Source organism: Megalops cyprinoides, chromosome 1, assembly GCF_013368585.1.
Source record: "Megalops cyprinoides isolate fMegCyp1 chromosome 1, fMegCyp1.pri, whole genome shotgun sequence".
Taxonomy (NCBI): Eukaryota; Metazoa; Chordata; class Actinopteri; order Elopiformes; family Megalopidae; genus Megalops; species Megalops cyprinoides.
The window spans coordinates 8,833,668-8,858,856 of NC_050583.1; the positions used below are offsets into that span (position 1 = coordinate 8,833,668).

General features: G+C 44.5%; 1 protein-coding gene across 1 annotated transcript in view; it reads left to right on the forward strand.

The window, feature by feature from the left end:
* The first annotated feature begins 1,444 nt into the window (after positions 1–1,444).
* LOC118777255 (complement C3-like) overlaps positions 1,445–25,189 on the forward strand; it is a 29,229-nt gene continuing 5,484 nt past the window's right edge. The window contains exons 1-29 of the mRNA XM_036528056.1: positions 1,445–1,617; positions 5,383–5,578; positions 5,674–5,842; positions 6,515–6,585; positions 6,715–6,803; positions 6,899–6,981; positions 7,107–7,194; positions 7,763–7,868; positions 7,974–8,094; positions 8,286–8,401; positions 8,719–8,865; positions 9,023–9,232; positions 9,404–9,595; positions 9,820–9,975; positions 10,123–10,249; positions 10,470–10,544; positions 11,102–11,296; positions 13,133–13,253; positions 13,467–13,555; positions 14,073–14,212; positions 14,318–14,533; positions 15,236–15,296; positions 15,543–15,629; positions 15,863–16,066; positions 18,743–18,818; positions 19,067–19,226; positions 23,445–23,540; positions 23,907–24,057; positions 24,957–25,120. Of these exons, the coding sequence (XP_036383949.1) occupies positions 1,547–1,617; positions 5,383–5,578; positions 5,674–5,842; positions 6,515–6,585; positions 6,715–6,803; positions 6,899–6,981; positions 7,107–7,194; positions 7,763–7,868; positions 7,974–8,094; positions 8,286–8,401; positions 8,719–8,865; positions 9,023–9,232; positions 9,404–9,595; positions 9,820–9,975; positions 10,123–10,249; positions 10,470–10,544; positions 11,102–11,296; positions 13,133–13,253; positions 13,467–13,555; positions 14,073–14,212; positions 14,318–14,533; positions 15,236–15,296; positions 15,543–15,629; positions 15,863–16,066; positions 18,743–18,818; positions 19,067–19,226; positions 23,445–23,540; positions 23,907–24,057; positions 24,957–25,120 (3,777 nt within the window). The 5' untranslated portion in view covers positions 1,445–1,546. The remainder of the gene's footprint in view (positions 1,618–5,382; positions 5,579–5,673; positions 5,843–6,514; positions 6,586–6,714; positions 6,804–6,898; positions 6,982–7,106; positions 7,195–7,762; positions 7,869–7,973; positions 8,095–8,285; positions 8,402–8,718; positions 8,866–9,022; positions 9,233–9,403; positions 9,596–9,819; positions 9,976–10,122; positions 10,250–10,469; positions 10,545–11,101; positions 11,297–13,132; positions 13,254–13,466; positions 13,556–14,072; positions 14,213–14,317; positions 14,534–15,235; positions 15,297–15,542; positions 15,630–15,862; positions 16,067–18,742; positions 18,819–19,066; positions 19,227–23,444; positions 23,541–23,906; positions 24,058–24,956; positions 25,121–25,189) is intronic.

Genomic DNA, 25,189 nt, shown 5'->3' on the forward strand with positions numbered 1-25,189 from the left:
AAGTCAAGGAAATGTAAAACGTAAAATTGAAATTTGTAAAACAGATTTAGGCTATATGGCCCTATGTTTGCAACATGAAGATAACAGCTCACTCAAGTCTATCTGAATCATGTAGTAGAGTACATTTCGCGAACTAATGAATTTTTTGAAGGAATCTTTCCAGTGTACTGTATGGTGCTTCACTATTCTGCAAGATGCGTTCATTCGTTCATTTCCATTTCATTCGTTTGTAAGTTCCCTTCAGTTCACTGAGTCTCTACTGATTAATCTCTTCCAGTTCATTCAGTCTTTCAGTAGCGTATCTGTACATGTCATTCAGTGAATCTCGTTCAGTTCATTCAGTACATTTTGTTCAGTGAATCTGGTTCAGTTCGTTTTGCTGTGCTTCCCTGTCCGACACACGGTGACTCCATCCTTCCTCATCCGATGCAGTTTAATACATAGCCTGCAAAATTGCTCTGTTATGGAAAAGACTTATGTTTGAAATTGCAACATTCAATAAAAAACAGTCTCCACTGTCTTTTTAGGATAATTACTCACAAGGCGAATTGCTAAATTGTTGAAAATGAATTGTGACTTAATGCTTGGTTTGTACCAAGGAGGCCAAGGTAAAAAGAGTAGATGAAACTATATTGACCACTATATTCAATATAACTGTATTACAATACTGTTGACTTTTCTATCTGGGACCTTTTACAAGTAGCGCTAATTAGTGTGCACATTGTATACATTTTTTGAGCTACACAGCCCAGATTGTTAAAAGTTCAGCCTTAATCTGTTCAGCTTTCAAAAAAATAAAAAAGCAACAACAAATCTGTACCACAACAGCCTCATTTGTTAATCATTTTTAATGGTTGATGAGTAAGGTGTGTGTGTGTGTCATTCATGCTGTTCATATAGCCTGCATTGTAAATGGGATGAAAATCTCTGTCTTACATAATAACTGTGTTGTTAAAAAAAAGAAAAGAGTGGTTTCCGAGAAATGTGTCAGTATAAAGTACGGGAATGCAGATCGATTCATTGCCAGAGAGTGCTGATAAGAAACGCCAATCACCAAAGGAGAGCTGGTGCAAATAATAAGTTGGGTAGACAGCAGGGAAAAGAGCTTTTCTGCTGCTTCACACCTGCAGTGGTTTATCTTTTCTCTCTTATTTGGTATTGTGCCTAGGCTTTTATGTACTGTCTCAGTTTCATTCAGTTTGTTTAAATCTCTGTCTCCATGAATTGGATGCACTGCTTTGCTTGCAAACCTAATGTGAGAGTTCCAATATTTTGTTTACATTGCATTTTGCAACCTCTTATCACACTGCACAGTCCGTGATTGATTTTTGTGAGCGGGGCTGTTGTTATCAGCCGTCCCTCCCTTACTTTCTCCCTCTTTCTCAATTCCGCTGAAGAGGCGGGCAAGTGGGTATTTGTGTTGGAGTGCTGCCCCAGGGTCTTGGGGTTGTTAGCCCAGGAAAGGTGGGGGTAAGGGGCTGAGATGGGGGTATAAAGTGCAGTACCCAGATATGAGCGGGCACTCGGACCAGACCAGGCAGGCAAGATGCTGGTGGACGTGGTGTGGCTGGCTGTGCTGGCTCTGTCTCTTCCTGCACTGTGTCAGTGTGACCCACTGTGAGTATACTGTATATAGGCATGCTATACCACACATGATCCACTCTAACTATAGTACGTACAGGCATAGTCACACTCTTTACACGATCCAGTGTCATTGAACAGTGTCATGTGGTCACTGTCTTTTTGAGACACACATAGGACAGAGTAATCTGACTCTTGCATACCTGCTCAGACACAGTAGAGACATGGAAGAATTGGAGAGGTTCATGGGGCCACATTTGTGTTTTATTGTCAGAACATCGCTGATCAGAATAATTCTGGTATATTTGTTTGGCTTTTGTCAAGACATGACATTATTGGCATTGAGCAGACACTCTTATCCAGAGCGACTTACATTAATTACAGATTTTTACAACGTTATCCATTTACACAGCTGGATATTTACTGAGACAATTGTGGGTTAAGTACCGTACCCAAGGAGACAGCAGCAGTGACTCCTGGGGAATTGAGTGGAGTCATCACGAGTGGAGATTTTTTTTTTTTTTTTTTGAAAACCATAGAAGAAATCCATTTGATGGTCTCATTATGGTGAACGATTTCAAGGCTTTGTTGTGTGGGCAAATGACTATGGTTTCTTACGTGTGTGTGTGTGTTTGGGGAGCGGGGAAGAGTTCACTCTGACACTGATACAACTTTGGTAAGTGTTTGTTCAGGCTTGTTTTAGTGATCTCTGCTGGGGTGAGAGCCATTGAGAGCTTCATATTACTGTGAGAACCTCTTCTGAAATGTAGCAGTGTCATGTAAGGTTGATGCCATATGTTCCCAGATGACTGCAGTTCCCAGGCCCTCTCCCTTCTCCTGTGAGCACAGGTTCCCTCACCTTTGCCTTTCTCTTCCTGGCTATTCAAGGAATTTTGTCCTTTGACTCCAGTCTGCATCCAGTGTTTCCCACACATAGCCTTTACTTGGGCGGGCCGCCCAGGTATACAGTTGCAAGAAAAAGTATGTGAACCCTTTGGGATTACTTGGATTTCTGCATAAATTGGTCATAAAATATGTTCTGATCTTCATCTAAGTCACATCACTAGACAAACACAGTCTGCTTAAACTAATACCGCACAAAAAATTATAAGTTTCCATGTTTTTATTGAACACAACATGCAAACATTCACAGTGCAGGGTGGAAAAAGTATGTGAACCTTTGGATTTAATAACTGGTTGACCCTCCTTTGGCAGCAATAACCTCAACCAAACGTTTCCTGTAGTTGCAGATCAGACCTGCACAACGGTCAGGAGGAATTTTGGACCATTCCTCTGTACAAAACTGTTTCAGTTCAGCAATATTCTTGGGATGTCTGGTGTGAATCGCTCTCTTGAGGTCATACCACAGCATCTCAATCGGGTTGACTCCAGGGCCACTCCAGAAGGCGTATTTTCTTCTGTTGAAGCCCCTCTGTTGTTGATTTACTTCTATGCTCTGGGTCGTTGTCCTGTTGCATCACCCATCCTCTGTTGAGCTTCAGTTGGCGGACAGATGGTCTTAAGTTTTCCTGCAAAATGTCTTGATAAACTTGGGAATTCATTTTTCCTTCGATGACAGCAATCCGTCCAGGCCCTGAGGCAGCAAAGCAGCCCCAAACCATGATGCCCCCTCCACCATATTTCACAGTTGGGATGAGGTTTTGATGTTGGTGTGCTGTGCCTTTTTTTCTCCACACATAGCGTTGTGTGTTCCTTCCAAACAACTCAATTTTGGTTTCATCTGTTCACAGAATATTTTGCCAGTAGTGCTGTGGAACATCCAGGTGCTCTTTTGCAAACTTCAAACGTGCAGCAATGTTTTTTTTGGACAGCAATGACTTCCTCCGTGGTGTCCTCCCATGAACTCCATTCTTGTTTAATGTTTTACTTATTGTAGATTTGTCAACAATAATGTTAGCATGTGCCAGAGATTTCTGTAAGTTTTTAGCTGACACTCTAGGATTCTTCTTCACCTCATTGACCATTCTGCGCTGTGCTCTCACAGTCATCTTTACAGGACGCCCACACCTAGGGAGAGTAGCAACAGTGCTGAACTTTCTCCATTTGTAGACAGTCTGTCTTACCGTGGACACATGGACATCAAGGCTTTTAGAGATACTTTTGTAACCCTTTCCAGCTTGATGCAAGTCAACAATTCTTGATCGTAGAGCTCTTTTGTGCAAGGCACGGTTCACATCAGGCAATGCCTCTTGAGAACAGCAAACTCAAAACTGGTGTGTGTTTTTTATAGGGCAGGGCAGCTTTAACCAACACATCCAGGTTGGCTGACTCCTGGCTCCAATTAGCTCTTGGAGAAGTCATTAGCCTAGGGGTTCACATACTTTTTCCACCCTGCACTGTGAATGTGATCGATTATTTTCTAGCGCTCTGCGCTGACCTTTCCGAGCGTAACCAATGATTTTACAGTGTGACGTACTGGAACATTGGGCGGCGCGACACCGGCGCGAAATATAAACATTGAATTTAAAGATCCAATCAAAGTCAAAATGGAGGACAAACTGGAGAAGCTTATACTGTGTGTGTCAGGCTTTTCGGAGTTGTATGGCACCACTTCGAAGTGGTACCACGACCTCGCAAAAAAAAAAAAAAAAAAACGATGCATGGCGCAAAGTTAGCATCGAGATTCGGCTGTAATAATTTATAGTGTTTAGCTACATACCCGTTATACTCAGAAGCTTACTACGTCCCTGGTTATTAACTAGCTGAGTTGTTCTGTCAAAGTGCCAAATCCAAACGTGAGTTTATACTGTTAACGTTACAGAGCTACAAAAAACTCGACAGCCAGCTAGTGTATTAGTATCTCTGTAAGCACACGTCTCTGAGACGTCTATGCGATGTATGCCGATAAATCTAGAAGAGGATTTTAAAAGAGCGTTTGCTCATCTGGAAGACGCCTCTGAGTCATCATATTTTAATGTTTACTGTTTAACAACAAATTACGGGTAAAAGTAAAACATCCGAAATATTTTAAACATTAAAGATCCCGAGACAGCAACGTTTCGTGAACCCAAGTTCTACGGGCTCTATTCCTCCTTCGGCGAACTATCAGAGCAATTGCCAGAGCGTTTTTTCTGTTTGCTGAAATACATGTTCAGCAAAGTTGTTGAGATAGTAAGTACTTGAGGTTCTGTCTTTGCCTTATTTCTCCCGCTGTCTACTTTTTAAAACAGCGCTTCCGTGATTACATTTCTAGGACGCATGTCATGTGGAGGACTGAGCGGCACGTCATGCCTATGCTGAGCGTTCCGTTGACACCCCAACGCTAGTCATGTGAAAGCGGCTTAATTGTTCTCCGACTTTGGTAGTAGCTTCGAATTCTATGAAAGAAAGCGGCAACTATGCTGCGTTGGTAGCTGCAAGACTCAAGAGTGTATTCAGCACACGTATTTCACCATTGCGCAACATGCAGCAAAGTTGTCCTGGCTAAATATAAGAAGGACAGCTCTGACAAACAGTGCCATCTTTGTACACACTAAAGAGCGTTTTATTCTTAATTTTTATTTTTTTTTTTTACTTTGTCTTACTCTTCCCATGTGGGTACATGGAGGGGAGGGTTGGGGGTTAGATCTGTGAAATATATTATGTGAAATTAATAGAAATATTAAATCAAAATATTGTGTTAAAGATCACACGTATTTGTTTTTTTGTCACATGTAGTAGACCATTTTTTGTGCCGGCAGATAATGCCGTCCCTTTCCGCCAGCTACCACCACAAGTATAATTCAGACCTGTGGGAAACACTGGCATGACACAGTAAACATGCGTCTCTCCTCTCTGCAGGTTTGTTCTGACTGCGCCAAACCTGCTGCGGGTGGGCAGCAAGGAGAATGTCTTTGTGGAGGCGCAGGAGTATGCAGGAGGTGACCTCAAAGTGGAAATTATGGTGAAGAACTTTCCAGCAAAAACCCGAGAGATCCTCTCCAAGACTGTGACGCTGACTGCAGCCAACAACTTCCAGGCTTTGCAAGAAATCCTAGTGGGTGTCCCTTTGTTAAACTCTGAACTAATTTAAAAGAGTGTGAAGACTCTTCCCTAGACAAATGTGACAGTGCATCCCTCTTTTTATTTCAGATCCCAGATGATGATGATATTTTTGACAAAGAGTCACAACTCCAACAGTTTGTCTATCTGCAAGCAAAGTTTCCCCAGCGTCAGCTGGAGAAAGTCATTCTTCTCTCTTTCCAATCTGGATACATATTTGTGCAGACAGATAAGACCATCTATACCCCAGCGAGCACTGGTACGACTACATGAAGCCTTCTGAGAGAGAGACAGAGAGAGAGAGGAATATATGAGAGAATCTGTATATATTAGGGCTGTCATTGTTAATATATTAATTGGTGAGATTAATCTAAAATGAATTAGCACATTGATTTCTGTAATACAGTGAATTATGTTTGTATAATTTCACCAAAACAATGTTCAGTTCAGTTCAGCTGCCATCACTGATTACCACTATAAAGGAGAAAGGAACAAGAGAGGATTTTTTATTTATTTTTTTATTTTTTTCTCAGTTACCATTAAAAACAATGTCACTCTTACAACAGATGCAGCATTGGTGAAAAAGTGTGCATGGACGAAATTCTGCAGTGGAATTAAATGACATGTCCTTTTTACTAACTTCTTCACCATTTACCTCTTTCAAATTTCTCAAAAATCACAGTTATGCAAATGAACCACTTAACAATTAGCACAATTCTTTTGAAGTGTCAAGTCCACTACTTAAAATTGAATATATTAGAAATATTGATATTAATCTATTGACATCTGTCTGAATCTGTCAGTAATGGTTAGTGTTGCTTTGTCATGATGTTCCTCTCATTCAAATGGCAGTGGTAAAATGGCACCTACATTCAGCCTGTAGAATTCCTTCTGATTACTCAGTTGCATAATCGATTGTTTGGTGTTCTAGTTCGTTACAGGGTCTTTGCCTTGAACCCTGGTCTGGAGCCAGTCACATCTGGTGTTTCTGTGGAAATCATGGTAAAGTTTTACCCTGTATTATTATTCAAATAATTGCACATACACACATTCTGACCGCTTCTGTTATCTTGTGAGATCATCACATTGGATACCAGAAAAGAAACCAGCTTCTGCCTTTTTCACATCCAGACACCTGATGGAATCACAATTCAGAAAGACCTTGTTTATCCAGACAATGGGATGAAATCTGGACAGTACCAGCTCCCAGAGATTGTCAGGTTTGTGTTGTGAAAGGTGCAATATGTTGCTCACTTCCCGTGTCTCCTCTCCTACTGCCATGACCCGTCACTTCTGACCTTCTCCTGGTTTACAGTATAGGGACCTGGAAGGTGGTGTCAAGATTCCAACACACCCCACAGAAGAATTTTACAGCTGATTTCGAGGTGAAGGAGTATGGTGAGCCCATGGTCTTCTCCAACTGTGGTTATTCAGCAGTGAGGCCACAGCCTCAGTCAGTTTTCCTCAACAGAATGCAGGGGAAGGTGATGTGGAAATCTTTTTTTTCTCTTGGATTCCTCTAGTGTTGCCAAGTTTTGAGGTCAAGATTGTGCCAGAACAGGCTTTTTTCTACGTTGATGATGATGCTCTGTCTGTCGACCTAACCGCAAGGTAGGATAATATGATATTATATAATATGATAATATATGTTGTAAATTAGGCAGGCTGTGCCTGGTTGGCATAAATCCCAAAGCAGTGTTTAATGAGAAGTTCCAACTAGAAAGTAAAGTTTGAGGACAAACTTTGAATTGGATCAAAAAGGTCTAGCATGGTAATAGCTGGTACTCACAAGCTTTGCTCAAAGGATGATCTGCTATTGGTCAACTTCTGTAAGTGTAGCTGAAAAGCTGTAGGAGAAGTTGTGTACAGAATATCTGATGGCATAATCATAAGAGGAAGAAACAGGAAGGGCAGTAAATTAGCTTTTTCAAGCCAGCTTAATGAGAAGAACAACAGTAAATTCAAGCCATCTTCATCATCTATAGATTTGCCTTCATATATTTCCTTCCGTTAAGCAGTGAAACTGGGTTTGTGTTAGCCTTTTCTTAAAAGGATTTGGGGAGTTATTCATGGGTAAGATGATTTTGGATCTATTGTTGGCAGCAGAAAATGCCCAGAGCTGCTCCCTGTAGTAGATCGGTGCCTGTGGTGAAGACCTTCCCCTTGTCTCATTCTAAAGGTACCTCTATGGGAACGATGTAACAGGGAAGGCATTTGTGGTGTTCGGAGTGCTGACCGAAGAAGGAGAGAAGAAGAGTTTCCCTGCATCTCTGCAGAAAGTGGATGTCAGTGTACTTTTCTGTCTCACCCACACCTCAACATAAGCAAACAGCTTATATTGTCCCACTTTCACGGTTGGCCATCTAAGATGGGTTTCATTCTGAATACAGGTCATAGCAGGAAAGGGCAAGGCCACACTGAGAAGAGAGCATATTCTGAAATCCTTCCCAGACATCAACCAGCTCCTTCAGTTGTCCTTATATGTGTCTGTCAGTGTACTGACAAGCAGTGGTAAGGACTGGGTGTGCGTGAGTGCGTGTGTGTGCGTGCGTGTGCACATGTAATACGTGAAACTCGGTGTGAGGTTATGAGTATGTTTATGTCTGTGTGTGTTTGTATAGTGGTTGTGCGCATTGAATATGCACGTGACTGGACTGTAACTGCACAGTAACTGTACACTGATTGGTTCCTTCCTCTGGCAGGCAGTGAAATGGTGGAGGCAGAGAAGAGGGGAGTCCTGATAGTGACCTCACCCTACAGCATCCACTTCCACAAGACTCCCACCTACTTTAAACCAGGGATGCCATTTGATGTTGTTGTGGGTGTTTTTTTACTGTTTATCTTTTCATTATCAGTATCACTGTTCCGTTTGATGAACAGTTAAGCATCAGCTTGAAAGTATTTCATTTTTACAAGTTTTTGCTTTGTGCAAACATTGCACTTTTTATTTCATGAAAATGTGCAACACTTTCATTGATAATCTAAACTCACAAGCAATTACTTTTTCAATGCATTTTAAAAAGTGTTGATGAGCGGAAATATATTTGCTTGGCATACAGCACAGTGGGATATTCTTCCGGGTAATAATACATCTGTCATACTGTTTTGATTTTTCCTCTGTTGTGGCTCTGACAGGTTTACGTCACAAACCCAGACGGCACCCCTGCCAATGGCATTGATGTGGAGGTGACACCAGGGCGAGTTTTGGGCAGGACCCAGGAAAACGGGGTCGCCAAGTTAACCATCAACACCCAAGGAGGGGCTAACAGTATGAAAATCACTGTGAGCTCCACCCCCAGCCTTTATAACTTGGGAATCACACTTTTGTTCTTCCCACTCAGATGCAATATGAATTGCATGCATGAAAAATAATAATGGCCACACTCCCTCATACAATATCATGTACACACTTTAATGTTAGTGATGATTGTGTCTCCAGGTGAGGACAAAGGCCCCTGGCATACTTGAGCAGCGGCAGGCTGTAAAGGAGATGACAGCCCAACCATATAAGACAAAGGGCAGCTCCAAGAACTACCTGCACGTAGGCATCCAGGCAGCTGAGCTGGAGATTGGAGACAACCTGCGCATCAACCTCAACCTGGGGAACAGCCCTGGTGTTCAGGATCAGATCAAGCACTTCACATACTTGGTGTGTACTTGTATCAACTGCCTGGAGAAGTTACCTTTTCCTTATTTATAATCTGTGTGCATCTGCATACGTACTTGTTTTTAGCATGTACTTGAAAAGTTGCTGAATTATATCAGTATTCATTTGTACCTGAGAAGATCCTGATGTGTGCTTATGTGTGTGCCCAAACAGATAATGAATAAAGGGCAACTTGTCCGTGCAGCAAGGCATGAAAGACTGAGAGGACAGTCACTGGTGACGATATCGCTTCCAGTAACTAAGGACATGATCCCCTCCTTCCGCTTTGTGGCGTACTACCATGTGGGAACAGAGGTGGTGTCAGACTCTGTCTGGGTGGACGTGAAGGACACATGCATTGGAACGGTAAGGCAAAATCAAATCACAACCTTTAATCAAAACCTGTTATGATCCTGATTGTACTTGTGTAGGTGTGTAGGTGAGTGGTTTTGACAGTCTTGCTGAATTGAAAGTAAGCTGTACATTTCCAAGTGTGAGTTTATGAATGTCATGCTTAGTCCGATATCAGAAATCCCTGTCCAGAGAATGAGTCACACTGAATCAGAGGTGTTTTTCTTCTCTGCATACAGCTCAAAGTGGTCTCCACTAGACCTAAGGATATCTATGAGCCTCGCAAGCCCTTCGGCTTGACCATCACCGGTGACCCAGGTGCAAAAGTGGGACTTGTGGCTGTGGACAAAGGAGTTTACGTCCTCAACAGTCAGCATAGATTGACACAAACAAAGGTAAGCGAAGAAAATTTGTTGCATAAATAATGGTGGCTTCCTGCTGGTGTAAGAGTGATGGAGGGATGAGCTCTCTGCAATATTGGCTTATAGGGGGTGCTGTACACGTCTGCTGTTCTTGTTTAAAGCATGTGTCTCCACACGTAGATCTGGGACGTCATTGAAAAGCACGACATTGGCTGTACGGCTGGAAGTGGCGCAGACAGCATGGCAGTTTTCTATGACACTGGACTGGTGTTTGAATCCAGTCTTGGTGGAACCAAATCTAGAACAGGTATGACTATGCTTTTCATTGGACAAGGTTTTTTTGTTCTAATGCAGGAGGTTCACTGTAGTATTTGTGTGTCATACAAGAGTGTTTCTATGAATGGATAAGTACCACTTGTGTCTGTGTGAATATAGGAGCTGATGTTTCTCGCTCCCAGAGAGCCAAGCTGCAGTGTCATTGCTGCCCTTTGTGACTCTCTCTTCCTCTGTAATGTCTGTGACTCCAGACCCCCAATGCCCTGCTCGCCCTAAGGCTCGCAGACGGCGCTCACTCTCACTGATCGACCTGAAAACGTCACTAGGTAAGAGAACCCTTTCACTGCACCTGGGGAAATCTCTGTCTCTCTCAGTCTCTGAGGAATTACAGTTATACTATGCATCTGTTTTTCACAAATGAACACATTCTTAACCATGGGATGAAAAATATTACATAAAATACAAAATATACTGTATTTTACTTATTTCAAAACAATGAATATGCCATAGTTTACAAATGTCTCAGCACTGCCACTTTACCTTTTGAGTACATGTTTCCCAGGTGGTTGTAAGTCTTTTTTTCCTGAGTCTTTTATCCTGTGTTGAGACTGTGTTGGGTTGGCAGTGTAGAATAGTGTTAAGGAGCAGGGCTCATAATTGAAAGGTTGCTGGTTCGATTCCCTGCTACGGCACTGCCGCTGTACCCTTGGGCAAGGTAATTAAGCTACACTTGCCTCAGTAAATATCCAAGTATCCATGGATAACATGTAAAAATGTAATCTATGTAAGTCACCCTGCAAAAGAGGATCTGCTAAATGACAATTTTGTAATGTAACGTAATGAATCTCTCACCCTGTACTGAGTCTCTCCCCTTCTGCCGCAGCAAGTAATTACTCTGGGTTGGCGAAGCAGTGTTGTCAGGATGGAATGGTGGAGAGTCTGATGGGCTACACATGTGAGCGGCGCTCCCAGTTCATCATCGACGGAGAAGAGTGCGTGAAAGCCTTCCTGCACTGCTGTTCAGAGGTGGACCAGAAACACGACGAGGCCAGAAAAGAGCAGCTGGCCCTGGCACGCAGTAAGGCCCGCTGTCATCCTCTCGGGGAGGGGTTGCTGTTGTTGGAGGGGGAGTCTGCATTTGATAGATATAATATACTAGACTACACACCACTACATCTGATGTGTTTAAAGATCATATTAATTACGCCATCTTGACATGACTAACACAAACACAGTGGTCTAGATGTTCTGTGTTTGTGGATTATTCCTGTTCACCATGGTCAACTAGTTGGCACTGCCTGGTGTTAATTTTGATAAGGTGTCCAGCCATATAGTTCTGTTTCTTTTTTTCCCCTTTTTCCATTTTCTCCCCAATTTGGAATGGCCAATTCCCCGAATTCTAGAATGTCCAATTTGTCATTCATTGATGTTCATTCCCATTGCACGACCCCCACTGTCAATCCGGGAGAGCGTGGACAAGCACGTGCCCTCCTTCGAGACACGTGATGTCAGCCGCTGCTTCTTTTCGCACTGTGGTCCACAAGCTAAGCTAGCACAGAGATGAGTCAGAGGAAGACATTTCATATGCAGCTTTGGCATGTGGACCACAGGCGCCCGATCGACAAGCAGGGGTCGCTGTTGCTAATGGGACCGAAGCCCCTGCCGACGTACCCACCCCTATCCCCGGCAGAATGAAGCCAATGTGAGCTCTCGGTCACTGTTGGCTGGTGACACGATCGAGTTCGAACCCGGGCCGTACTGTTCAGTCTACACTCAGAACGAGAGCTTTTACCGACTGAGCCACTTGGGGGCCTGTAGCAAAGGGCGAGAGCAGTCACCTCACCCGGCGGGTTACCAACCGTGCGACTTTGACCGCGACGCCACAGAGCCAGGCTCCTTGGTATGGCAGTCAGAGCGCATACTCAACCGTAGTGACAGCACTCCGTCACACTGCCCTCCCCTTCGGAAAGCGCACCCATGCGCTTCACGCACCATGGTGTCCCTCACGCATTCTCCTGCCGTACTTCTCCCATCCCAGGGTGCCCCACTCACCAATGCTTCACCCATCTCTGGGGTCCCTCACACCGTGCTTCACCCATCTCTAGGGTCCCTCACACACCGGGGTCAACCAAACTTGGGGGTCCCTCATACAGCTCACACACCGGGCACGCCTCCGATGGCCTCACGGCAAACCATCCCACTCTGACACCATTTGTAGGGAAGGGTGAGAGCAGTCACCCCACCCGGCCTCAAACCCAGGTCTACGGGGTACCAACCATGCGACTTTGACCGCGACGCCAAAGAGCCTGGGCAGGGGAATGCATGAGGGACGCCATGGTCCATAGGCGCGCTTCCCGAAGGGGAGGGCGGTGTGACGGAGTGCTGTCACTACGGTTGAGTATGCACTCTGACTGCCATACCAAAGCTCTTTGGCGTCGCGGTCAAAGTCGCATGGTCGGTACCCCATAGACCCGGCTTCAAGGCTGGGTGGGGTGACTGCTCTCGCCCTTTGCTACAGGGTCCATATGGTTCTGTTTCTAAAAAAATTGGGCTTATGATGGATAGAACACCATGTGGAGTGTAGTGGTGTAGTGTACTAGTAATGATAATGAACGGTTATGAATACAGCTCATAACTGAAAGGTTGCCGATTTAATTCCCTGCAGGGTCACTGAAGTTGTACCCTTGGGCAAGATACTTAAGTCAATAATATTGTCTCAGAAAATATCCAGCTGTATAATGGATAATATGTAACGTATGTAACTCACTCTAGATAAGAGCGTCTGCTAAACAATGACAATTTCATTTAATTATGCTGATTGGTTGAGATAAAATCCAATAGCTCATTTCCAAGTCTGAGGTTCCTTGAGTCTGTTTCAGGATGCAGCTGACTCTGCCCCCCCACACACATATAGGTGATGAAGAGGAGGAGAACTACATCAGCAGTGATGACATTGTGTCCCGCACGCAGTTCCCTGAGAGCTGGCTATGGGAGGAGGAGACACTGCCGCAGTGCCCTCCAGACAGGAGAGATTGGTAAGAGGTGCCTGATGCACACTGGTACACTTGTCTCCAGTATCTGGATGAGTCGATAAAAAACTTCCTCACACCTTCTGCATCCGACTCTTAAATCATCTGTATGTGTCATTCACTCAAAGTGTAATTCAGATGATCCACATGCCAGTGTATGGAAAAGTTTTGCCCATGCATTGTAACAACCTGATCTGTCTCTCTTCCATCATATTCCAGTGTATCTACGTCAGTGACAAAGAACAGCTTCCTGAAGGACTCAATCACCACCTGGGAAATCACTGCTATCAGCCTGTCCAAAACTCATGGTATGAAACATGTGTGTCTCTCTCTCTCCCTCTCTCTCTCTCTGTATTTCTCTATCTGCTCTGAAGCTGTAGACCCCTTGTATCTACTAGTTTAACTGATGATTCAGTTTCACTAAAACAATGAGATAGATAGAGACAGATTTACTTCACACCTAAAATTTTGGTCTTTAATGATCATTTTCAGTGATGGACAGAGCATTGTTTTGGATACGAGTCAATATGCATGCAAATCCTATTTATTTTTTTAATTTTATGTATTGGGGACAACTAAAATGAGATCTGTCTTTCTTATTGCATAATATTTGATGTGAATCAATGGCTCAAGCCATGCAGCATTAAATATCAGTCATGGACTGATCAGTCAAGCTGTGGCCACAGAGCAGAACTTGCTGAAATTGCTGAATAAGAGGATAACACACAGTGGAACAGCAGAATATGCAGCAAACCAGGAGAACACAGTGCTGAATAGGACAACATGCTGCAGTTGTTATTGCTCAGTGTGACTCTCTGTCTGCAGGAATCTGCGTGGCAGATCCCCTTGAGATGAAGGTGAGGAAAGACTTCTTCCTCGACCTGAAGCTGCCGTACGCTGCAGTACGAAACGAGCAGTTGGAAATCAAAGCTGTTCTTTACAACTACCTTGATGAGAAAATAACGGTGAGCTGTGCTTGTAGCCCTGCCTCGTGTTCTGATACAGTCTGGAGAAGGGTAGCATGCCCGCGTTGTTAGCATAGGACTCATGCGTGACCCTCCCTCCCACAGGTTCGGGTGGAGCTGATGGAGACAGAGGAGGTGTGCAGTGCAGCCAGCCAGAAGAGGAGGTATCGCATGGATGGTATTGAAATGGACCCCATGTCCTCACGCGCGGTCCCCTTTGTCATCATCCCTATGGCCCTGGGACAGCACTCCATCGAGGTCAAGGCTGCTGTCTTTGACTCCAGTCTCACTGATGGTGTCAAAAAGGACCTTCGTGTGGTGGTGAGTGCATAATTTACCCATCATTCATCACTCTACACCCTCCTCGTACTAACCTCCACCTGTCACTCCACCACCAATCTCCTTCTACCCTCCACCCATCTCCCGTGTGCTTTCACTTATCTCTTTTTTTCCCCATCTCCCTGTGGCCTCCACCAATCACCTTTCACCTACCACTCACCTCCCTCCATCTTCCATCCATCACCCTGCATCTTTTACCCATCATCCTTCACTGGCAAGATTATAATCCTGCAGCGCTGAAAGTGGAAGCATCCAGGTCCAGTCCTGTGGGTACATTTAATCAGGGCTGTGGTCAACACCAGTTATGTTTATGACCAATGTCATAACCTTACTTTGAAGGAGATATGCTGAGTGTAGCTAAACATTTTGTAACATTTTCTAACATTCATTAACCTTATATCAATGGAAGCATAATAATGACTATATGTCTAGTTTGTGTATCAAGGGTATCGTGTTACAAATATAACAAATTTTACCTCTTTCATTTTTTTTGAATGAATTCATTGTAAAATTCTTCATTTAAAATTTGCCGTTATTTGTGTTTCTTTTAATACAACAATATACTCCTTGAATTATTGTAAGTAATTTACTGAGAAATAATATTTACACATGGTCACTAGTTGATTTAAACCAAAGCATGTAACAGTTGCTGCTTGATCCATGTGTTTTTACTGTCTCTCACAGGCTGAAGGAGTGAAAACGGAAAAGGAAATTGTAACTGTGGTTCTGAAACCAGCTGACCATGGTGAGTTTCTGACAATGTCAAACCACTGTGTTCTCAGGGTTTTCTTGGACATGCTATAAGTGTTATTCATTTAACATGTGGGTTCTATGGATACCTACCGTATATGAAGGGTTGGAGCTCATGCCACTGTCTCTTCTGCAGATTGAGCTCATTTCACCCACCCCTAAACAAACATTTTGTTTATCCTGGTTTTCCTCTTTGCAAGATGTAATGTATGCGAGTGATGCTTTCCTATTCTCCCATCAGGTGGTGTCCAGACACAGAAGATTGAACATACAAAGGTGACCAACCAGGTGCCAGGCTCACCTTCGCAGACTTACATCAGCGTGACAGGTAAGGCATCATCTCACGTTCTGGAAGCATTTGCTCATTTTCAGCTGTTGTGCTGAATGTAGACAGGTGTTTTTCTTGGTAGGGGAAGGGGTGAGGGTGGAATGGCATATTATTGTTTTTCTGTGAGTGCTAGCTGCAAGATCGAATTGATTCCAAGCTGTGACTGTGACTATGGACGTATACAGAACAATGTCAGTGCAGCCCTGACTGCGCCATCTGCTTTGCCTGCGCAGGAGAGCCGCTGGGTGTGACCGTTCAAGCGGCCATCAGCGGCGACCCCATGGGCAGCCTCATAAGGCAGCCCGGGGGCTGCGGTGAGCAGAACATGATCAGTATGACCAGCCCTGTCATCGCCACACACTACCTGGACAAAACCGGCCAGTGGGACAGAGTTGGGGTAGACAGCCGTGCCAAAGCCATCAAATACATCACAATGGGTAAGAGGCAGCCAATTCATCAGAGGCAATATCTTACAGACATAACAAGTACATTATGAGTAAGGGCCATAAGGTACAACTCATGCATTAATTACTCATGTAATTGCTTTTCACTACATAAAAATCATTTTAAGGTACTTCTGATTACAGTTGTATTGGATAAATATAGGTGGTTTTTATCACTAGTTCCATTGCCAAAACAGGTTAGGTACTCAGTTGTAATATATTTTATATTCATTTTCACATACAAGCTGATTCAGACTTAAGGACGCTGAGCTTTTTTTTTTTTTTTTTTTTGCATGCCTCACTGACATGTTTTTCAGTTTTTGGGTTTCAGACTTAGGCACATGAGTATGTCTAAAAATGGGTGGTATAAAGTTGTGTGCTGTGAATGAATGTATGAAGTGAATACATAGCCCTAGGAACCCACACTTTCCTGCCTAGAGCCTGGCAGATTTTCTCATGGAGTTATTAGTCCTCAATGCAGAATGCAGTCACAGGACACGCTATTTAATCATGAAAGCTGAACAGGTACTTTTGAGAAAATAACTGGCACTGAGATGAGCTTTTTCAGTACTTCAACATAAAATGGTGCGAGTTAAAAACATCAGTGTGTTTCCGTTTTAAAAAGGCAAAATTTTTCTCACATTATTCCTCAGGTAATGTTAGATCAAGAATGCAACATTGAAAAAGTAATCTGCCCATCAGGACAATAATATTTGAACATATAGTTGAATCTTTATATTGAATAGTCAATTTCAAATTATATGTGGAGGAATTTGATGAAGGCACTGGTGTGCCATGGCATCTCAAACTGGTTGAAACATTGATGGACAGGTGATTGCCTGTGATCTGAAGTAGTTAGTTAGCTGTTCAGCCTGCTTGCTTGCTAGCTAGCTTACTTGGACAATTTTGTCACTTCTGTCTTGGAACTGTGTGCTTTTCCGTTTGCAGCTGTATTTATACAGTAACCTTGTTATGAATGCTATAATAATATCAGTAAATGGCACAACTCACACATCCTAAAGAGACATCTGATGCTGGAAGTGGAAAGTGTTTCTATACCACTGAAGGATGAATAGCTAGCCACACAAAATATTGCCACCACCTTTGGGGTTTAGAGCTTTTGTAGATGCAAGATAAGATAAGACTTTATTGATTCCAAAGGAAATTGTTGAGCCAGAAATTGCTCACTTACAGTATCAAAAACAATGCAGCAATGAAGATACAATAAAAATAAAATAGAATAGAATAAGATAGAGTAGGCAAGCAATGCAATAAATAGAAGGTAAAATAATATATAAATAAGTAAGACACAGTGTAATGGCACAGTAAATGCAGAATGAAATATTCAAGTAGCAAGGATATTGCACAACCATTAGCTGTATATGAATATTGCACACCCATTAAGTGTTTGCTAATATTGCCTCGCATATTGCACAGTATCACGATGTGTTGTGACACTAGTTGGAACTACATAGCCAGGGCCAACAGCACCCTTTCAGCAGTCATGTATTTGTAGAAGTACCATCGTAGATCATCGTTTTATCCAGCTGAAAATGCTGGCAACATTGTCTGTCATCACCACACCATCTAACCAAGGCTGTGGATTCATTCCTGCCTCACTCTCATGCTGTGTGTGAACTGTACCTCAATTGTCTCCACAACCTTTGCCATTGCTGCAGACAGGAGACTAATATTTTTCTCCCCACACTGCTAGCTAGCTAGGTAGCTAACTGACAAAGAAGCTAAAGACACTTCCCAAGCATTCCAACTGTGGCAGTTACAGTGTTTCATAGTAATGTTCCCTGTCTGGAGATGGCTACCGTTTAAATATCACAGAATGTTCGTTGACAAACAGAGAAACAACTGAAGAGGCTTGCCAATCTAAGTACAGCGAGTTACCATGAAATTATTTCATTTTGTATTTGTTAGCTAGCCATTTATTTCAGAGAAAACCTGAGATCTTTCAACCGATTCACTTACCTCAAGAATGTCAGAACGTGTAGTACGGGATACATGGCAATTTGTTCCTACACCATATAACAAGAGACATTCTCCACAGGTGTGCGCATGCTTATATGACCAATGAGCATATTAGGGTAGCCATCATATTACCATTTTTATTGAACATTCATGAATCAATTGAGTCTATGCCTCCACTGAGACTATTAATGAGAATATTAATGACGACAGTAAATGTTCAACATTTCATTGAGAGACAATGATGCAGGGTTATCAGATGGGGTGAAATGATTCAAATGTAAAATTCAATATATGTGAAAAACAAACTGTTTTCTATGTTTATTTTCACTACCAGTGTTGTCATTACACGATAGCCACTGTGGTGCACAACTTAACCTTTCCTGCGCATAAAGGTTGCAGAGAGAAAACAGACTAAGGTGTCACATCAGAACTGGCCTATCTTGAAAGTAATGAGACGCACCCTTATTTCGAGCAAAACACCCTTACTCCGCCCCAGACCCATATCTCCCACATAGGCGTTTAAGCAGCCCAGGTCTGAATTCACCTGGTAGCAAGAGAGGTGCGAAACTCTCCACAGAAGCACTTAAGTGGGTTTATGAAAGCTAAATTCAGATCTGAAATTGGCCCCATAGTTTTCTCTCACTCAAATGAAGAATTTGTTTTGTTGTCTCCTTCCTTTCCTATATTCAGGGTACACTCAACAGCTGGCATATCGCAAAACTGATGGCTCCTACGCCGCTTGGATCAAAAGACCATCCAGCACCTGGTGAGCCCCTTCCTATCACTCTTCTCCAGTTTAACACTGCCTCCCCATCACCCAGGACACCGAAGCACCATTTCAGCAGCAAGGCTTTCAAAATCCAGCAACACACGTTTGATTACTGGGGACGGAAAATTCGACTACCAGAAGTTTATTTTTGATTCATTTCTGTGATTCAGCTTGAGTCGAAGGTGTGACATTTTGCTGAGTTGCAGAGCTTTTAAATAATAAAGACTCGTTTTTCCTTACCACAGGCTGACAGCATATGTAGCCAAAGTGTTCAGCATGGCATACAGTCTCATCAGCATCCAGGAGGATGTGATCTGTAGCGCACTCAAGTGGCTGGTCCTGAATGCACAGCAGCCAGACGGCATTTTCAAAGAGGATGCCCCAGTTATCCACGGAGAAATGGTGGTATGTCATTGCAAGCGACTCCCAGAAGGGCTTTTCCCGCCACCTCCTCAGCTTGTATTAGTGTGTACTCAGCTTTTGGTGCAGGAGGAAATGTCTAGGTTATGTACGTAACCCCGGTTCCCTGAGGGAGGGAACGAGACATCACTACATATGGGAAAGCCCAACTCGGGCTTCACCAATCATGAAGTCACTCTGAAATCCCGCCGAATGGCTAGATAAGTGTCAGCAACTGATTGGGGCCCGCCCCCAATACTATAATAGCTGTGATTGACCTTATCACTTCCTCCGAGCCAACCGAGCGCCTAGTTAGGGAACAGCAAGGCAGAGGTTGGTAATGTCTCGTTCCCTCCCTCAGGGAACCGAGGTTACGTGCTGCCACCCCTTTAAATAAAGGCCATGAAGACGCAACCCCTCTACTGGAGTGAGCATACAGTCCTACTGGGGGTTCCATATCTACACTCTTATATGCTAATGCAATGGCCTCAATGATCCAATGGGCCAGCCGCTGTTTCGACAGAGCCCGGACCCTCGCCTGGCGTCCCAAACACACAAACAGCTGATTACACTCACGCACATCCTTCGTAATAAAAACGCCATTTAATAGCATACTGCGTTCATGTGGAAGGTGCCCTAGCACATCGTATGGTAGAGACGACCAACGCAGGTAATGCCGAAGTCATCAGTGACTCCCTTTCATGCGCCAGACCCAGAGCTGCCAGAGGTCCGGGACGTGGATGCCATATCCTCCTGTGCGCCTGTGTCAATAAATCCCGCCGGAGAGGGATTTCCCACGGACGCTTGGCCAGCGACAGGCGCAGGTCCGTGTACCAGCACTGGCTGGGCCAGTTCGGTGCTACTAGTAGACCTGACAGGTTGTCCTCCCGCACCTGATTCAGGGTTGCCTGAAGCAGGGCTATAGGGGGAAATGCATAAAGCCACCCCCGCAGCCACAGGTGAGCGGACATGAGACATAACCATTGTTGCATGCTGTGTCACCTTTTCCTGTGACTCGCTGCATATCAGCCAGTCGTCCAGGTAGTTGCATATATGCATATGCTCCGCTGGCGCATGGGCAAGAGCGCGGCTTCTACACATTTCATGAATGTTTGAGAGGCAAGATACAGTCCGAATGGGAGGACCAGAAATTCGAATGCGTTTTCCCCGTAAGCAAAGCAGAGGAACTTTCTGTGGCGAGGTAGTATCGGCACATGAAAGTATGCATCCTTCAGATCTATTGTCACAAACCAGTCGCCGGGACGAATAGAACAGAGAAGCTGATGCTGAGTCAGCATACGGAAAGGTGCTTTCCATAGAGATTTATTCAAAACATGCAAATCCAGTATTGGACGGAGTCCACCATCCTTCTTTGATACAAGAAAATAACGACTGTAAAACCCCTCATTTTGGTCTGATTGTGGAACCATTCTTATTGCCCCTTTCTCTACCAGCGTGTTTATTTCCTGTTGCAACAATGGTGCCTGCTCTGTCGGAACCACCGAGCGAATGCCGCCAGTGAATTTCGGTGGGCGCCATGCAAATTGCAGAGTGTAGCCCACTGTAACCGTGTTCAGTACCCACTATGGCACTGCACATGACCGCCATGCTTCCGCTCAGGCAGAGAGCCCAGCTGTCTGACTGTGGAAGACGATTCAGTGTTACAAGAGGGGGGAGACAATGTACGTCTATGTGGGGAAGTAACTGCCCACTCATATTATTCTGTGGGGATGAGGGCTTATGTTCACATGGCCCTGTGTGACTTGTGACAGCGGGGTGTGGGGAACAATATGGTTGTGTGCTTTTGCAACTGTTATATCTCGTGTAATTTTTACAGGAGAGTGATAACGTATTCGCTCCCGTCTGGGGGGCAGTAGCGATGCTACGTCGGAAAAAGGGGTTGAGGAAACCAGTGCGCCTAGCTGCAATGGAGTTTCCTCGGGTCCTCTCCCCCTCTTTCGACTCGTCTCAGGCCTGCAGCGCTCCTTTGCCTGGAGGGGGGCCTGGCTGCTGCTGCTGCTGTGGTCGCTGGTCCGGCTGAAACCTGTTCCTGTTCCACCCCCTGCACTCCATTTGCTGGTGGGCAGGGGGAACTGGAGGTTTGAAGTTACCCGCGTCCTGCCTCTGCACTCTGTGCTCAGCAGAGAATGAACGAGAAGCTGGACGTGAAGCGGGGTTGACCTTCCTCTCCATCTGCCTGCAAGGCATCATGGCAGTGAGAGCGGCTTGACTTCTCTGTTTGGCCTCGAATCTAACATAACACACACCGCTTCACCGAAGGCACCTTGGGCGGAGAGGGGGGCATCTAACAGCGGGGATTTCTCCTTGTCTGGGAGCTGAGCCAGATTTAGCCAGAGGTGGCGATTGATAGCCACAGCTGCTGCCATAGCCCTTCCCGTAGCCTGAGCAGAGCATTTAGACGGTCTAAGAGACAGGCCTGTAGCCCTACGTAGTTAGACAATATTCTCTGGGTCAGACTTGACAGCTAATTCACTCAGTAGCTAAGCTTGGAACCTTTGTAGCAACGCTGCATTGTTAATGGTACAAGCTGCTTGTCCAGCTGCAAGATATGCCTTCTCAGCGAGTGTAGCAGTCACTCTACACAACTTCATAGGCAACGACGGTTTGCCTCCAAGCCTCACAGAAGAAGAGGGTGAGAGGTAAGCCGCGATAGTGTCTTCCACCGCAGGGAAAGCGAAATAACCCAGCTCTGTAGCTCGGTTGACACACATGTAGGGAGCGAACCCCGGCACAGGTGAGCGAGCTGAAAACGGGCGGCCCCAGGATTTCCTTATCTCCGCTTGTACGTCGGGGAACAAAGGAAGTGGACCGTGGGTAGTGGTCGGGGGATCGCTGTAGAATTCCCTGTCCATCAGAGACTCCTCAGGAGCAGGGTGGTTGGTCAGAGGCAGGCCAAGTTTAACGGTGGCCCTGTTAGCCACTTCCTGCAGCTGTGCCCCAAGCAACTTATCGCCTCTCTTAGACAGGATGGAAGTGGGGGCGTCATATTCGGCCATAGAGAGCTCGTCTCCCAAGGCCAATAAAGATATGCAGTCGTCCTCCGAGCAGAACGACAGTCCATATTCAGAACTTGGGTTGGGGGGGGGGGATCGTCCATGAAGACCACCGGTTCCTAGCTTGGGGGTCAGGCTCACTTAGGGGTAGGGCGTATCGGGACGCCAACTTGCCTGTGGTCTCCCTCATCGACAGACACCTCCGGAAGGTCCTGCACAGCGCCCACTTGAGGGCTAGCGGCTTCTTCTCTGGCGAACGCAGCTTCTGCACGGTCCAAGCACGCCAAACGAGTCTGGAGATTTCTGAGGCTCATACGGGTGCAGTGGTTGCAGTCGGCGGAAACGTCGAGGGCTGCCGCCGCATGTTCTTGGCCCAGGCAAAACATGCACAGTCGGTGTGTGTTGCCTTTCGCCTTCCCCTGACCACAAGGGCAAACTCTGGACATATTCCTGTCAGAGAAAGATGTGTGAAAGAGTGCAACAATTCTATTTAACTAGGTAACAAGTTAGCTAGCGAGTAGGGAACCAAGGTAGCTGGCAAAACCTTGAGGCAAAAAAAAAATATATATATATATACGCTCACTAAACACTCGACAACGCTCAAGAGGTAGTGGCTTCACCAGCTGAAAAGAGCAGTTAAGCTGTCGAGTACGCAAGTTTGGAATAGGCAAATGCAAGAATCAATTTAGGTTTATAAAACAAGAGAGTGATACGTGCGGTTCAAGCGCAAAGTTGGCAAAGAGGAAGCGATAAGGTCAGTCACAGCTATTATAGTATTGGGGGCGGGCTCCAATCAGTTGCTGACGCTTACCTAGCCATTCAGCAGGATTTCAGAGAGTCTTTGTGATTGGTCAAGCCCGGGTTGGGCTTCCCCATATGTGGTGATGTCGAGTGAACGACCGAAAGGGAACAGTAAACTATAAAGCATTGAGACATTTACTAAATCTGTTCTTTTGCTAATATATCAACACTCAAAATAACTTTATTTGCAAAACATACTTGCAGTAGCAGGACCACTATGAGTAACAGGTAGTGGCAAACTGAAAATTGATAAATTGATTCATTAAAATAGTAACTGATTCATCAATTGCTCAAGTGATGTAAATGTAGAAATCCCTGAGTAAAGTCACAGCCGTGCACTACCGCTAATTTAATGGACAGTGTGTTTGGAGAGCACAGACTTGCATGCAGTTTGTGTTTTTGCCCACAGGGTAATGTGCGTGGGAAAGACGCTGACGCATCACTGACTGCGTTCGTCCTGATTGCCATGCAGGAGGCACGTTCCATCTGTGTGGAGAGAGTAAATGTGAGTGAATCAACCCTCTGCATGTAAAAATCCCACAGGCAAACAGGTCATATCACATCTAATGACACACAAGCAAACACATTACATCACATCTAACAGTCAAACTAGGAATTGTCACATCAACTAACATTACAACTGAATCAACAAACACATCATATGTCACATCCCACAGATGAGAGCTCTTGTCCTGTCTCTCCCTTTTACTTGCAGAGCCCTGTTTCTGCAGAAATTAAAGGGAAGTCAGCATGTAATTTATAAATGAACTGTACCACAAACCTCTCCAAAGCAAACAGATTTCTCTGTATTGACATCAATGTCAGACAGGTTTAGCATGTTATCATTGTAATTTCTGTGCCATGACTCCAGAGCCTGCCTGACAGCATGAAGAAAGCCAGTGAGTTCCTGTCTCGCAGAATCAACACCCTGACCAACCCCTACGCCGTGGCCATGACCTCCTACGCTCTGGCCCTCGAGGGAAAGCACCAGCTGCCCACCCTGCTCCGCTTCGCATCCGCTGGTGAGCTGACACACGCAGTGCGCCAATAATGTGCAACGCCCTCACAAGTCTTCACTTCTATTTGCTTTGTGTATGGCGGGGAAGGAAACAAAATACGACAGGAGAAATTTTCAGGATAATTGTAAACCTTGTAAAGCATATCTGTCAGTGTTACTGTTATTAGTATTGCACAGCAGGCCGGGATGAGAAAGAGAACAAATAGGACATAGTATCTATATGTATATATGTTATTTTTTCCCTAGTGACCTCTGTAAACCCCAATTTAACAGACTTTTAATGCCCTAATAATAACTCATAATTGAAATTACAGTATAATCTGTGACAACTGAATCTAGAGTATACACTGACATGCACTTCCAGTCTCGGACAAACTATTATCCCAAAATTTAATTACAGCTATTGTTTTTCTTAATCTTTCTAATCTTAGTGTAGTGTATATTAAATCTCAATCCTCAATCAAAAAAAAACTTCAATCACAACAATGTGATAAAAACTAACACAGGCTTTGGCATTTGTAATCATATAGGAGCCTTTACTAATTTCTTTTCTACCACCAGTTGAAGTATGGTAAAATCATTGTTACCTGGAGCAACCAGGTCTTTTTTCTAGGACATAATTAAGCCTCCTCCTTACAACTGTCAGAGTTGAATGTATTTTTTTTTTATCCACAGAGGATTAATATGCCCAAAGTACATGGGACACTTGATCTCCAAAGATTACAAATTCTCTAAAATCTTGAAACAGTGAAGCCAAATCATTTAGACATTTCCGGACTTGTTCCAGAACCTTGTGATCCAACCTCTTATAATTTCATTTAGCCAGCTGGACACATTGACTGAGGGATACTCTGTGCCTGATTAACCCCTGTATGGTTCATATGTCCCTCTCTGCCATGACAGACAGAACACATTGGCAGGTCCCCGGTGGTCACCGTTTCACGCTGGAGGCCACAGGCTATGCTCTGATGGCTCTGGTCAAGGCTAAGGAGTTTAACCAGGCTGGTAGCGTGGTGAAATGGTTGTCTGAGCAGCAGAGACATGGTGGAGGCTTTGGGTCCACCCAGGTATGTATGATTTGTGAGCCGCAGGAGCTACATGTTTAGGTTATCAGATGGGCTGCAGTGTAGCATAGC